This window comes from Oncorhynchus nerka, linkage group LG13, assembly GCF_034236695.1.
Source record: "Oncorhynchus nerka isolate Pitt River linkage group LG13, Oner_Uvic_2.0, whole genome shotgun sequence".
In the NCBI taxonomy this organism is placed as follows: Eukaryota; Metazoa; Chordata; class Actinopteri; order Salmoniformes; family Salmonidae; genus Oncorhynchus; species Oncorhynchus nerka.
Window position 1 is genome coordinate 65,864,001 of NC_088408.1, and position 16,573 is coordinate 65,880,573.

The 16,573-nt window shown below is 41.8% G+C and overlaps 1 protein-coding gene and 1 pseudogene across 1 annotated transcript; both read right to left on the bottom strand.

Annotated features, from left to right (window-relative positions):
- Positions 1 to 1,362: 1,362 nt before the first annotated feature.
- Positions 1,363 to 5,966, bottom strand: LOC115140559 (uncharacterized protein C22orf15-like; annotated as a pseudogene).
- Positions 5,967 to 8,308: 2,342 nt separating this feature from the next.
- On the bottom strand, positions 8,309 to 15,036 carry LOC115139910 (adenosine receptor A2b-like). Its single transcript, XM_029677778.2, has 3 exons — positions 14,834 to 15,036; positions 11,943 to 12,611; positions 8,309 to 10,556 (listed from the first exon to the last, which is right to left on the bottom strand). Exons 2-3 carry the CDS (start codon positions 12,275 to 12,277, stop codon positions 9,548 to 9,550), a joined length of 1,344 nt encoding a protein of 447 aa, XP_029533638.1. The 5' UTR covers positions 12,278 to 12,611; positions 14,834 to 15,036; the 3' UTR covers positions 8,309 to 9,547.
- Positions 15,037 to 16,573: the final 1,537 nt, after the last annotated feature.

The following is a 16,573-nucleotide window of genomic DNA, read 5'->3' on the forward strand; positions in this document are numbered from 1 at the left end:
ACGGAGTCAATGTATGGGAGTACAGGTCAGTCGAGGTAATTTGTACATGTAGGTAGGGTAAAGTGACTATGCATAGATAATAAACAGCGAGTAGCAGCAGTGTAAAAAAAAAGGGGGGGGGGGTCAATGCAAATAGTCTGGGTGGAGATTTGATTAATTGTTCAGCAGTCATGTCTTGGGGGAAGAAGCTGTTAATGAGCCTTTTTGACCTAGATATTGGAGGGGACTGGAACACGCTGTCTTACACGTCAACACAGAGCATCCCAAACATACTCAAGGGGTGACATGTCTGGTGAGTATGCAGGCCATGGAAGAACTGGGACATTTTCAGATTCCAGGAATTGTGTACAGATCCTAGCAACATGGGGCCGTGCATTATCATGCTGAAACATGAGGTGATGGTAGCGGATGAATGTCACAACAATGGGCTCATCATGGCATTCAAATTGCCATAGATAAAATGCAATTGTGTTCGTTGTCTGTAGCTTATGCCTGCCCATACCATAACCCCACCGCCACCATGGGACACTCTGTTCACAACGTTGACATCAGTAAACCACTCACCCACACAGCGCCATACACGTGGTCTGCGGTTGTGAGGCTGGTTGGACATACTGCTAAAATCTCTAAATTGGTGGCTTTTGGTACAGATATGAACATTAAATTATCTGGCAACAGCTCTGGTGGGCATTCCTGTAGTCAGCACGCCAATTGCACTCTCCTTTAAAACTTTAGACATCTGTTGCATTGGGACGTGTGACAAAACTGTACATTTTAGTGCTCTTTTATTACCCCCAGCACAAGGTGCATCTGTGTAATGATCACACTGTTTAATCAGCTTCTTGATATGCCACGTCTTTCAGGTAATAAGCGTTTTGTGCATATGGAACATTTCTGGGACCTTTTATTTCAACTCATGAAATATGGGACCAACATTTATATTGTTGTTAAGTACATATATAGGCTATCTTTATTAGTTGTTCAACTAATAATTTAATTTAAACATTATTAATTGTTGTGAATACAAGTAGGCTCAGGCTACTTTTATATGCCTTTAATAAGTTCAATGGTCCATATAGTATAATTCTCACATTAGACTGCAGTTTACACAGGCAGTCCAATTCGGGAACTTTTTCCATTAATTGGTCTTTTGACCAATCAGATCAGCTCTTTTACATATAATTGGGCTGCTTGTGTTAACTCAGACAAATAATCCTAGATTAGTAAAAAACAATTCTGGGCCAATACCAGCTTCTAGTACATTTACATTTAAGTCATTTAGCAGACGCTCTTATCCAGAGCGACTTACAGTACACACAGGAGACAAGCTACATGCAAGTGCCATTCTTACTTTAACCAGGTTGTTGTGTCTTTGGCTATGCCGGATTAAGTGATATGACATGCTATTCTATAAAATCCTTTCTCTGTAATTAATTTTACCTGATTGAGCTAATCACGTAAATGTAATTAACTAGAAAGTCGGGGCACCACGAAATAATATTTATAGAGCTGTTATCTTCCGAATTAACTCTTAAAGGCCTAGTACTATTTTACATCAATAGCAGTCAATATTAATCGTCACCTTATTTCAGTCTCATCTGAAAGTTGTAAATTCTTGGTTATCTTCACGAACCCTGGCTAACAAGTTGAATCAGCAATACAAAATTGGGTTTAATATTTATTTACTAAATACCTAATTAATCACACAGAATTACATATACACAGAATTAATCATACCTTGATTACAAATTATGTCATAAAGGAAAACGTCCCTAGCGGACGGAACAGATATGACAGCTGGTTACACAAAGAAAATGGGGGTTGGGTTTGAGTGAAAGAGCAAGAAGACTGAAGAACAAAGGGAGAAGCGATGTCTCTATCGTAAATACAGGATCTTATGCATTCTAAATTATTGCCCATTTGGAAAAGGAAAACATAATGAATATTTACTCTGAGCTGCGCTTCAATAGGTTGGTGGTAGATGGAAGGTCGAGTTGCCCAAGAGTTCTTCCATCCTTTGAAGAGTGTCTATGGTGGTGAACGGGAAACGTTGTAGTGTCGTCGTTGTGTGGTAGATGGGATACTCTGTCTGTCCTCTCCTAGCCCACGTTTACAGCGGCCGCTGTCAACGGCTAGGAGGTATCACTTCTGTAGCGAATAAGAGTTCAAAGTTCATACCATTCGCAACCAAAGCTCACGCTGAGGTTGGCTTCGTTCTGTAGTTATTATCTGAATCCTTCTGACATCGGATCGTCATCCTAATGTACCCGGAACAGGAGGTTACATTATCGTCAAGGGCTTTTATATAGTGGAGGGAGAAGGGTGTGTTTCATAGTTTAAAGCCCATGTCTAACCCATGCCTAACCTTATGAAAACCCATATCTCTCATTTGGAATCTAAAATTACATTTAATCATTTCACCAATAATTTTATATTTAAACATTTGAATTGCACAACAATTCCATGTGAATCTGATAACTATAATGTGTAGACTTTCCCAGATACAGTTTAGGTCATCCTGTCATCAGTCATAATGTCTCAGATGACAACTGAACTGACATCATATTCATTAAGTACCAATGCATATTTTCAACTGGTTCTATTACCGAAATATGGTTCCTTTCCCTACACTTGTTTGATGTTCCCAGACTCTCTGATTAACAAAGGCTATTCAAGAGTCCCTCTGTAGAGTCAAGAGAGAGGGAAGGGAGAAAGGTATTCATGGGGGGGGGGTCATAAACCTTACCCACAGGCCAACGTCATGACAAGGTATATGTGGGAATGTTAATTTATCAACCTAAATTTACCAAAGTAAAAAATAATTGGAGTGAAGAGAACCACAGCACCAACACAATTACATGTATGTGGTCCACAGCTTTCTATACATGCATGTCCATCACCATCTTTTTCAGCCTTCCTCCTCTCCTTTCTTCATATCTTTTTAAGTCTTCCAGGATGGTTCTTCTTGTTTCCAGCAGTGGGCTTGCGCCGGATCTGATTGACAGAACCTTTCCTTGAGGGACCACCCTTTTCTTCCTGTTCCTTACATGGGTTGGACAGCTTCTTTAGGACCTCTGAGGTAGAAACATTTACAAAAGTAACATACATAAGTATAGACAGTTAATACATATTAAGATACATATTAACCACCACATATTAACCATCCTAATCATACAGTCTTAAATCAGGCTTGATGTGGGTTTGCTTAAGGCTAGAGTACTGCAAATGTACAGTAACTAGGCAACAAAGTCACGTTACAGGTATTGTCCCATTAGGAGGCCACAAAGAATTACTTTAGACCATGCTCAGTGCCGGCACTGAATAAAGCCATGCAGTGGTTTCAGTCGGGCACATTTGCCTCAGTGCTGTGGATGTTTTTTTCATTACCTGCTAACTCGGGATGGCTCTTGTCAAGGTCATTTAGGAGTGGCACATACTTCTGCCCTTCAGTCCCATCACCTCCTGGGGGAAATATGAAGTGAATTAAAGTTAACCAGTTTCATTACTGTAAAGTAACTTGAGTAATAATGACATTAACTTCAGCCATGTTAAGGCCAGGCACCACAGGCTAATAGATATTTTTTTCTTCCTTTACTCTCATCAGATTGAACCTTTACCAGTTGAAAGTATCCATAAATACAATAGATTATTTTGTTACAATATGTGCTAATTTGCATATTCCAAGAATCTGTTTTTAAAGACATTGCTTCAAAGCAGAATGTTTTTTAAATGTTTTTTTGTGATATGACACTCAATAGTCAGACTTTTACAGATCATTTTATAAAAACACTATTCAGTTTACAGTCTAACCAGACACCTAGGTATTTGTAGATGTCCACATATTCTAAGAACCGTCCAGAGTAGTGATGCTGGCGGGCAGGTGCGGGCAGCGATCGGTTCATGCATTTAGTTTTACTTGCATTTAAGAGCAGTTGGAGGCCACAGAAGGAGAGTTGTATGGCATTCAAGCTCGTCTGGAGGTTAGTTAACACAGTGTCCACAGAAGGGCCAAAAGTATCGTCTGCGTAGAGGTGGATTAGAGAATCACCAGCAGCAAGAGCCACATCATATATGTATACAGAGAAAATAATCATCCAGAGAATTGAACCCTGTGGCACCCCCATGGAGACTGCCACAGGTCCGGACAACAGGCCCTCCGATTTGACACACTGAGCTCTATCTGAGAAGTAGTTGGTGAACCAGGCGAAGCAGTCATTTGAGAAACCAAGGCTGTTGAGTCTGCCAATAAGTATGTTAACTTGGCTTTCGAAGACAGTTTGGGTCTAGAGTGTCTCCCCCTTTGAAGAGGGGTTGCAACAATTGCGTCGGATAATTTTAGAACGAGAGGGTCCAGATTGCCTAGCCCAGCTGATTTGTAGGGGTCCAGATTTTGCATCTCTTTCAGAACATCATCTATCTGGATTTGGGTGAAGGAGAAATGGGGGAGGCTTGGGCAAGTGGGGGTGCAGAGCTGTTGACCAGGTTAAGGGTAGCCAGGTGGAAAGCATGGCCAGCTGTAGAAAAACGCTTATTGAAATGCTCAATTATCGTGGATTTATCGGTGGTTACAGTGTTTCCGAGCCTCAGTGCAGTGGGCAGCTGGGAGGAGGTGCTCTTATTCTCCATGGACTTTACAGTGTCCCAGAACTTTTTGGAGTTTGTGCTACAGGATGCACATTTCTGTTTGAAAAAGCTAGCCTTTGCTTTCCTAACTGCCTGAGTATATTGGTTTCTAACTTCCCTGAAAAGTTGCATATCGCAGGGGCTATTCGATGCTAATGCAGTACGCCACAGGTGTAATTGACGGAGTTGAGATACAATTCTACAAATCAAGTATTTATATACATTATTGCCGATTTATTTGTAGTTGCAAATGTCCCAAAATCTGAAAATGTACAAATGCAAGTAAAATCACAATTTTTGCCTTTGGTGCCTGGCCTTATCAACCTAACTATAACATATTAGTAGGCCTAGTAATCGTGTGTAGAGCAGGCAATGTGAGAAAACACTCTTTGATCCCATGGGCTCTTTAGACATACACAGCCTAGTGCCTTTATTATATTTGGATAGACTCACTGCAGATGCGTATGAGAACGTAGCTGTGCCTCTCCTTCATCAGACTGCTGGCCTGCTCCATGCTCTTCTCCTTTACACTCAGGTTCACCAGCTCCCCTGTCCTGTCCATCAGGTCCACATAGTCTGTAGAGTACATCCGTAATGTGACATTTACACTGGGCTCTCTGTCTATTACATTTTCACTTATTGGTATTTACTCAGTCAGGAAACAATCTGTCCGGCTGTTTCTATCATTTCCAGTCATACCATGTGCATACAACCTCACACGGAAATGTACTGTATAATATATATCCAATAGTATTTGTATCATGCTTTCAGACTCTTATCTTTTTTAAAATAATTTTTTAAATATTTTGTTTTATGTGTAATGCAATTGCCTTTATGTGTTTGGACCCCAGGAAGAGTAGCTTGATGGGGATCCCTAATAAATAAAAATACAAACACTATCAGGTGCTTCTGAGGTTAAATAAAGAATCTAATACAACATATCGGAAGTTCAACTGTGAATTATTCTGCACTATGGGAGAAGTTCGGAACTGCACCTTGAGAATCCAGATAACATCTCTCCTTCAAACTGTGGATGAAGTCTATCACCCTGCAGTTCAGGTTAAACAGTTCTGTTTGGCCCTCTTTCAAAATAAGAAAAGAGAAGTATGTTTGTACATTTCCTATAACATTGTATTACATTCCTATGACATCGTACATCACAAAATTACATCTAATGTTTAAATGTGTTATTCTCAAATGATCTGTTTATATCTCCATAGGTCTCCGAAGGTTTCATTAGAGGTCAGCTGTTGGCCTCCATAGAGATGATGGAATTATACTCCATCATGATGATGATATAGCACTGTCTTTCACTTACCTCCAAACTGCACGGTGACAAACATTTCACCTTGTCTCTACACAAAACACTTCAGACCAGACCACTAAAGCCACCTCCCATAATGTTGCTACAAGTATCTGAAGCACTCACCTCTTCCATAGAGCCAAAGGAGTGATGAGTTTGGGCTTAGCACACAGTGCCACAATAGTAAAAAAAAAAGTAAAAAAAATCTATGTTGTTGACTACTGTCATACTTAGTGACTAAGCTTCTGCACCGAGGAGGCCATTGTGAATGGCTTCTGCAGTTGCTCTGATAAAACCAACAGTTGACAGGATACGTTATCCATTTGGCATTTTAAAGCCAGACCTGTAAACAGTTTTGAACTGTTGCAGAGCCAGCAAAAATGTTTGTCTTATATACACATCGAAAGCACATTCCCCCTGGTTGATAACCCATCTGACTCCCCCTCGTCTCTCCTCTCCTTTCAATGGAGGAGAAGACAGAACCTTTTATGTGAGGGAAGTGTTCTTGTTTGTTTCCATGGAGTCAACACACAGACACATAAGTCCTCTGGCTTTTACTGCTACTTGTTGAACACGGAGGTCTGACTTAGATACGGTGGGTTTTTGGGGGGGTTTTATTGTCAGCCGACCACTAACTGGGATTAGACTGACCATTACCCATAGAGGCAATGCTACTCTACTATCTAGTGAATTATAATGACAAGACAGTTGTTACCATAAGCATCATCACAACAAATCTAAGAGAGAAATGACTTGTCTTTTGCTTAGAAACGTTAGGATCAGGGATCTGAGCTTTTCCTCTTTTTTCACAATACCACACACGTTGTATGTAATACATTCCACACATTCTGCACTTAGCACCATAACAATGACCGGTACAGGAGATCATCTGAGGACCTCAGTCCATTCATGGCACGTCCCGCTGACTTGTATGCTACATCAAATCAAATTGTGTTTGTTACATGTTTCGTAAACAACAGGTGTAGAATAACAGTGAAATTATTACTTACAGCCCCTCCCAACAATAAATATAGAAAAACATTTTTTTTAAATTGAAAAATAACAGGAGGGATAAATACACAATGAGTAATGATAACTTGGCTATATACACAGGGTACCAGTACCGAGTGGATGTGCAGGGGTGCGAGGTAATTGAGGTAGATATGTCCATATAGGTTGGGATAAAGTGACTAGGCAACAGGACAGATAATAAACAGTAGCAGCAGTGTATGTGATGAGTTAAGAGTTAGTGCGAAAAGGGTCATGATTAAACCATCAACACTGAACTATCAATCAACTCTTTCCCATTGTACGACCATGAAGAGAATGTGCGTTGTTACTGCTCAAATTACACTGTCAATCAGATGAGACAAGAGTACCAGACCATCTAACACTTGATAGATTGTACATGCCAGTGACTGAGGCACTATAGAGCCACTCAGTGAGATAATTAGATTAGCCTTGTTCCGTGAGCACCATTTTTCATGGCCAAATGTACAGTAAACCATGTACAGTATCACTGAGTCATGACAGGAAGGAAGCTATGTCTGTAACATTAGGTGGTTGCTACTTAAAGTCCCCAGGACATTCACAGTATTAGGCAAGACTGCCTTCTCTTCTTGTGCACCAGATGCATGGAATAATCAACAATCCATGTTTCATCTAGATATCTTACTGCTACTGAATTAATTTAAAATATTGATGGGAGACTCTGTTACGGAGGAGTGTAAATGCTTTTTTTTTTAGGCTGGATCATGTTGTTGATCCCATTTTCCTGGTTAAATAAACATTTTTTAAATTACCCTCCAGTCCCAGGTACAGTATACTGTTGATATAGAGGTTAGCACAGTAAAGATACATTTGGGTGAGGATGGCATTGTTAAACATGTAAGTGGTGAGTGAAAGAGATATTGGCCAGTTGTGGAAGTCTTATTTAGTCATGTCAGAAAGTGGGTGAGAGTCAGGATGTTGTTGTGTAGAAAACACCAGTCAATTATGCTGGTAACATCTTTTTTTAAAACACTACAATGTAATTTCAGGAAGCCCATGGGAGGAAATTAAAAGGAGAATGCCCTGTGCCCCGTAACCTGGAATCATCCGGGAATTTAGATAAAAGCTGGGAAAGCTGTAGAAATCAGAGGAGCTCACAGTTTGTAAAAGGGGACATAAATCCCATGGCCCATCTGGTCTGGTCTGGTCTGCCCCCTCCACAGACTGACCAGCCCTCTTATGGAGCTTCACTTCCCTTTGTCCAAAACTCCTCCCTTCTGGGAGCAAAGCCACGGTGAGCCCTGGAGCTTTCTCTGCACTTATTAATTCATGTTTGGGAAAACTACAGTACTTGTAATACTTAAACAGTTCAACATGGAAACAAAAAACAGATTTACTTAAAAAATATATTTATTTTTGGACAGGAGGTACTGCTGCATGCATTGCATCCGAAATGTGAGAATGCACAGAATGCCATAGATATGTAAAAAATATAAGGTGTATGTCATTATTTATTTGTACCATTTAATTGTCTGTGATATCTGAAGGATCTGCACAGGTTTGTGCTACTGACAGTTAGACAAGTTGAAAGAAGTGTAATGTAGAGAAAGTGACAGACAAGTTGAACGAAGTGTAATGTAGAGAAAGTGACAGACAAGTTGAACGAAGTGTAATGTAGAGAAAGTGACAGACAAGTTGAACGAAGTGTAATGTAGAGAAAGTGACAGACAAGTTGAACGAAGTGTAATGTAGAGAAAGTGACAGACAAGTTGAACGAAGTGTAATGTAGAGAAAGTGACAGACAAGTTGAACGAAGTGTAATGTAGAGAAAGTGACAGACAAGTTGAACGAAGTGTAATGTAGAGAAAGTGACAGACAAGTTGAACGAAGTGTAATGTAGAGAAAGTGCACAGTGGTAGATTAGTAGATCCTTCTCAAAATAGTTTAAAACCATTATCATTGAAAAACTCTTAGCGAGGCAGATTTAAGCTTTGTTGCATTCATACATTTGCAAGATCATAAACCTGAACATCTAAAGGAAATGCACTCTCATCACGTCCATCTATATGGGACACAAACATGCTAAATCAATGAAGTAGTACGGTCCCCTTATCACACGCTTGAAACATCCCTGCCATCCACCAAATACACAGGAGTAATCCAATCACGTCGATGTTATTTCTTTAGGGCAAAGAACAAGAGCCAATTGTGAAGCTTCAGATCTAAGCACCACATGACGTCGCAGACCAAGAGAATAAACATCACAAACAGAATCACATTGAACCATTCAAGTCACATTTCTGTTATAAATAACTTCAACAATTTTTTGCTTCAAGAAGCTGAAAGGTTCAATTGAAATGGTGCACATACAGTTTGTTTTGTATGGCTGCCTTTGTGTAGAAGCTCGGCTCCACTATTAGAATCCCTGCTGATAGAATGCCTCCATTAGGCCATCTAGATAACGTGCGATACATCCAAACTCCGATCCTCAGCTTGTGAGCCTGCCTACCCAGTAATCTACCATTACACTCAGAGCTGACTCCCCAAAAATAAGAGCATCTGAGTAATTTCACACAGAAGGCCAGGTGTTAAGGGATCCTTAATAGATGCCTGGCACCAATTCTGTATCCATCAGGACACCCCAGAAAGCTTGGTGAAGCAGGTTTTATGTTTATAGAACAGTGATTTGACCTGGACAGGGGAGAGATCCTGCCTGTCCTTTACCTCTTCCATCTCCGGTCCTTTAGGAGACTGCTGGTGGTCCCCATACTGCAGGGGATGACATAAGGGTTGTGTCTGGGTCTGTATGAGAGGCTGTGGCAGAGGGGGGCTCACATTGTGATTGTGGAAACTAATCACAGAAAGAGGGTGGTTGTGAATGGGCGCTGAGGTCAGAACGGCACCTGCAGGTGTGACATGGCTCTCACAGCTACAGGTGTTGTGCTCGGTGTGGAGGTCGAAGCTGAGGCAGTTGGCCTTAACCCTCACTGAGCCACAGACGCTGTTGTGGGTGGAGGTGCGAGTGCTGCCGCCACTCTCAAACAGCTGCCGGCGGTGGAGGCCCAGGAAGTGGCGGCGGATGATCCTCCTGAAGGTGTGACGGAACTCCCGGATGCGGTATGCATAGATGAAGGGGTTGACCACCGAGTTGCCGTGGGAGAGGATGATGGCCACGTATATTATCCAGAGGGGTGGGCGGGCACACTGAGGGCAGAACAGGGTGAAGCAGTTGATGATGTGCAGCGGCAGCCAGCAGATGGCAAACAGGCCCACGATGATGGCCAGCGACTTGGCCGCCTGGACCTCCTTCTGCAGGGTGGAGTGGGACTTCCCCCCGTGGACAGCCTTCAGTTCTATGAGCTTCAGCTGATGCCGAGCTGCCATGAAGATCTGCAGGTAGATGACCAGCATGAGCAGCAGAGGCATCAGCACACAGGCAAAGAAGTTAAAGTAGACCATGTAGTCCATGACAACCACCTCTTCAAACAGACACTCCATCAGGCCTGGGGAGCAGGTGCTGTTGGGGCGCTCAGTGGACTTGTTCCAGCCCAACATCGGGGTCAGGCCGATGATGATGGACAGCACCCAGCAGACAGCAATGATCCCCTTGGCACGCTGGCCTGTCACCAGGCTATTGTACCTGTGGGAACAAAAAAGATATGGACTCTGTTAGTAAGACACACAATCTCTGGGTTTTTTTCCCTCCCCAATTGGTAGTTATAGTCTTGTCCCATCGCTGTAACTACCCTCCGGATTCGGAAGAGGCGAAGGTCGAGAGCCATGCGAAACACAAGCCGTGTTGCTTCTTGACACAATGCTCGATTAACCCGGAAGCCAGCCGCACCAATGTGTCGGAGGAAACACAGTCGAGCTGGCGACCGAGGTCAGCTGGCAGGCGCCCGGCCCGCCACAAGGAGTGACTAGAGAGCAATGGGACAAGGAAATCCCAGCTGGCCAAACCATCTCCAAACCCGGACAACACTGGGCCAATTGTGTGCCGCCTCATGGGTCTCCCGGTTACGGCTGGCTGTGACACAGCCTGGGATCGAACCCGGGTCTGTAGTGATGCCTCAAGCCAGAGACCACTGCGCCACTCTGGAGACAAACATGCTCTGTTGGCTTGGGGAGCATGAGTTGTCTCTCTGGAGGGTTAGATTCTCCCAGAGGTTAAGGGATAGTGAGTTAAATATTAAACATTATAATAGGCATATCATTCACACACTCTTTCTTTATGGGAAAACATCTTGTTTAAGTAATAAAATAGATGCTTAAAAACAAAATGTTAGCATTTGGAAGGAACGTCTATTTTGAGTGTGTCTGTCAGTCAGTGTGAGAGAGCAGCTAAGCTATTTGGCCTATTTCTGCCACATTCTCAAGATGTTAAAGTTCAAAGGTTAGCTATGAGAGATACAGGAACACAGCCCTAAACTCAGAACAACAAACTATCTCGGATGCAATAAGTCTGCACACACTATCAAAAAAGTGTATAAGTAATTACTGATTATTAATCCATTTTAAGGCATAATGTTATTTATATTCGTTTACATAGGAAAATAAACAAGTAGTCTAAACGGCTAACGTTTTTGACATGTGTATAGTTCTGAAGAGGGGTCATGGTCTGTATAAACTCGTAGTCAAAGGAGATTCCACTTATATCTGGATCCACTGAGGAAATCAAAAAAGCTCATCTGGCCATTTGGGCTAAAGATTTCAAGTTCATTCAAAAATAGCACGATCCTCTGCTGCTCTATTCTGAAAATAACTCTCACAGGTTTTAAGATTTACTTCAGATTTTTTTTGTTGCTATTTGCTACTGGCAAAACTACACAATGTACCTGAAACCCGGGTATGCAAAAATCAATCAATAACCCTATACAACCTCATAGGGTACATTGAAAATCTTTACAAAGCCTAATGTCTAACCGCTTTGTCCGTAATTGGGTCTGAACTCTCAGAGAGGAAAAAGCCATGACGGCAGCAACATGTTAGCACATTCTCTGTTATGTTCATACAATGTTGAACTGACCTGAGCGGTATCGTGATGGCGATGTAACGGTCTATGGCGATGGCCAGCAGGCTGAAGATGGAGCTCTGGGTGAGCACCAGCACAAAACAAGCAATGAAGAGGCAGCCATAGAAGTTGGAGCAGAAGCCAGTGCTGATGACGATGGCGAAGGGGATACCCAGCACTCCCACAGCAATGTCTGCCACCGCCAGGGACACCACAAAGAAGTTGGTGATGTTCTGCAGGTTGCTGTTGAGACAGACGGCCCAGCAGACCAGCACATTGCCCAGCACGGATAGTATGGCGATCAGCAGTTCCACCACAATGTAGATGACAGAGGAAGCATCGTTCAGCATGGTGAGAGGAGCAGCGAGGTCACTGAGGAGGAAGGAGGACCACTCTCCTCAAGGTCCATAGCTGCAGGCTGGTAGCGGTGGCCTCACCCTGTAGGGCTTAACTCACTGCCTGGGACTATGGCTGAGCTCTCCAAACACAGAGACCACTTCACCTTAAAGCCTCTTAGAAGTCCCACAGTTGGTGGTCAGAGAAGCAGTCCAACCTTCTGTTATCTTATCTGTTGTCCTGTCTGGTGCTCTCCTCTCAAGTTCTTCCCCTCACTGTTGCACAATTTAGCATGAAACTCCAATGGGGCTGAGACTGAGCCAGGAAGCGATCACAAGTGTCATACCGCTGCAGATAAAGGGAAGAAAGAGTGAATAAAGTGGAAGTGCTGAATGCCAAAACAGGAAATGATTGCATAAAATGCCAATGAATATTACAATGATAATTTCCATCAAATATTAACCACGTTTGAAGTCAAACAATAAATATGACGGTGTATTATCTGACATGATACACTGGAATTTCCAATGTAGCAAGTAAAATACACTGTAAAGTAACAATTTCAGTGTTTACTTTACATTAACTGTACTGTATTCCTCATAAAACTGCTGTTCATCATCATTCATACTCGATCGAAAACCAACATCAAGATCTGAAATAGTCACCCCAGTAAAGTACCTGGGCAACTGTAGTGTTCATGTTAACACATGATAACTGGCTTCCCACCAATTCTTCTTTACCCCATTAACAACAGTCACTGAACTGTAAACCAGGGGTCAGGGGAAATATAACCAGTGTCAGAATGACACGATGGTGTTATGGAGCTACTATCCCAGTGAGTTAAATGTCAGCTGTACCAGAGCGAGGAAACAATATGCTTCAGGGACTGGAATGTTCTATATGTCCCCATGAGATTGCCCAACCCCTGCCTGATAAGGGGAGAGGAGTCTTGAGGACGTCCAGAGAAAGATTCACTAAATGAGGTTATGAGAACACCAAACTAATCATTTTGATTTTGTTAGATGGGTGTCGTCATGCTCAAGACAAAAAAAACAAAAAAACAATTCAAGTAGAGCAGTGTGTGATTTGAGAATACAGCAGGCATAATATACACTCGACAATTGTTTTAAATTAGGTCTAATTTGTCAATCAACTGAGGTCACTGTGCAACACTGAATTCCCTGGAATTGTATGTGAGAGTGAAGAGGTTTCCAAGCTCCTTCCGTACAGAACTCTCATCATGTTTATGGAGGAGAATTCCCACGGTGAAGCCAAGGATGTTTTCGAAGGTTACTCATTGTTTCAGGAGATAGCAGCTGTGCTGGAACTGAAAGGCTTTTTTGCTCTCAGAAACATTCCCCTTCTGGTGGGACTGAGGTTTTTCTCCCGACCGATCTCAGTCACTGTATACGTTTCCATACTGTTTTAACTTTATCACACACATACAGTATAAGGTGCAAAAATAGGCGGTTGCAAACTGTATGTATGTAGTCATAGAGTAGTACTCTGTAGGAAAAAACCCTTTGACAATGCAGAAAGCCTAATATGGCTACATTTCTATACTGCATGTGAGAAAGGAAGAGGCATAATTATGTTCACCATCACACAGACCGAGTCACAAGTGAAGGTGCAAAGAGGTACATTTAATATAGAGGTTACAACTGAATTAGAAGTGATATCTCAATGTGAACCGTGTGTGTGTGACCCTGTCCCAGTCACCTTACAACAGCTAGGTAATAACACGGTATTTCAGTTGTCCTCTTTGACAGCACTTGAGGGGCATGAATAGTCAATCATGTCAAATGCATTTATATTCCATCCTGAAATGTTTCTCAACAGTTGTAGCCAACAAGAGTTCTGAGAGTATTCTGCTCAACAGTGGGTCCTGGTGGTTGGTTGTAAACCCAAGGGGTGTATTCGAAGTGCATTGACATCTCAATTGAAAGGTCCTGTATGTTTCAGATTGACACAAATGTAAAGGAATTCAAATAATGTCCATGAATAGAGACCAACTGAGCATACAGGGCCTTAATAAATGCACATAAACAGCTTAATGTATAACCGTTTGCCCAGAAAACACTTTAGTAGATTACCTGGAAAAGTCAAATCATTGTGGTAAAACCTGCTACATCCTGTTCACATGTGGAAACCTATACCTGGCAAACCCACAAACATTATCCTTACCAGAAAGTGAAAGTATTATTCCCTATCTCTCTCGTCTCCCTCCTGTAACTCCTTATCAAAAAAGGGAGTAGACCAGAACATACAACGGAATTTGTGTAAATACAATGTCTAGAAATCGATCAAGTAATTCCAAACACTCCCCAAATTGTACCGAGCACAATTGTCCATAAACAAAACTTGGCATAGGCTACTGTCCAGTTTCTGTATACCTGGCTGAAAATGATTTTGATCGCACCAGGATCAATAACTGTTGTGTAAACTTTCAAAATATTTAATTAGGCTATTCATTAATTGGATTTAAATAAAATACTCTAAATAGAAATACAAACCCTTGGACTTCTATCTAATGCTATTCTAATCCTATTTTCAATTTCTAAAAAACGTACCTTTTCAATATATCCCTCGACGTGTCTTATTCCAAATGAATCACAACCTAATCGAAATAGTTTGCATCATGCCAATAAACATCGCTCGAATAAAATAATTCACATTATAGGCCTACGTTTTAAGTGGCGTAATATAGAACGCGCGTTGTAAAGGATCATAGCTGGGGAACGTAATCTGATAGGCAATTTGTGCGCTCCCACTGTTTGACTACTGATGCTTAAACCGATTCTCCTCGGTTCAATATCGCACAGGCGGACCAGACTGACACGTGACCCCAGCAGCACAACATAGGATAATAGTCAAATGCTTTTGGGAACTTGGGCAGAAAAAGTTGACATCAATCAACTGAGGCCAAGAGGACAATCTCGGAGTTTATTTCAATAAGATTTATTTTTCACAAAAGCATGTGTAAGGTGTCAATTCACGCTGTTATTTGAGATTTTCTGAGATTAGCCTTTTCAATAAATCAATTATGAAACGTTGAAGAAAAACATAATTGTTCCAATAAATGTTTAAGAAAAAAAAGATTTGTACAGTGCATGTTCTAAATTTAAATGTGCGGGTTAATGGCGCTCATGCAGCATTTGCAGTGATACGGCCTCTGCAGAATTCAGTGCATTCATACTTCTTGCGCTAAGGCAGAGCTGTTGAGCAGAACTGTTGTGATGGAAGTTGTAAACGAAGTGAGTTTGTGTTTATACAGGACCTGCTGCTCCCACCTACCGTCAACCAACCATGTCAATGTAGACCTATAAGGTGCCCTCCGCATTGTTACAATATTTTGGAGGCGCATGGCAATTCGGTATGGAGCTCAATTTGGCCTCTGCATGCATCCAGAGGCTCTGCGTCACACATATGGAGTCTCCTACCACATTTTCAGATCAAGAATAAATGGACTTTTAGGGTAGGGGTGCAGGCCTTCACTTCATCACATATAGTCTGGCGTTGTAGACGGGTTAAAGCCCATTTATGCTTGATCTGAAAATGTGGTTGGAGGCTCCATCTCAAAGTAAATGCTGTATGGCCACTGCAGAAAAACATATTTACCATGCATTGCCTTAAATTAGCAACTGGGGGTGAGTTCAGGTGAACAAAAACTGACCCCCACATCCCTAACATAGGAAGAAAAAAATAAAAATAAAGTTTGGGCTGATTTGTTATTCAGAATAAAACACATGGAAGGGAATGCATTGTGATTGAGCTCTTCATCTGGTATACACTGTAAAACCTATCTTCCCCTCTGCTAATATTTGTCATGTTAGCAATAGACTTTACAGGCTATGGACTTCATCTTTGACATTTGAACAGATATTATCCCAAGACTTGGGAATGAGATCACTGGCTAAAGTTCACATTCGATTGTGCATATTGGAAATATTCAGGTCTTAAATCAGAGGGGGGGGGTCACTTTGATATGAATCCCAAGTCTTTACAATAAAATATACATGTTTCTTTGTTAAAACCTTCACACCTGTTCAACAGTTACCAAACAGTTCATAGAGAAACAGCTTATTCAGGTGAATCTGGGTATTATCACATCATTCCACTTCCACAAAAATACAGAAATACTCCTGAGCAGCATGCCAATTGCATCCTCCCTCAAATCTTTGACATCTGTGGCATTGTGTTGTGTGACAACGGCACATTTTAGAGTGGCCTTTACTGTCCCCAGCCCAAGGGGCACCTGTGTAATGATTATGCTGTTTAATCTGCTTCTTGATATGCCACACCTGTCAGGT

Bases quoted from the DNA above. Each gene is read 5' to 3' on its own strand.
- LOC115139910 (XM_029677778.2), bottom strand. From the start codon at position 12,277: ATGCTGAACGATGCTTCCTCTGTCATCTACATTGTGGTGGAACTGCTG. The intron at 10,557-11,942 runs GTCAGTTCAACA...TTGTTCCCACAG, and splicing joins GCCATCACGATACCGCTCAG to GTACAATAGCCTGGTGACAG.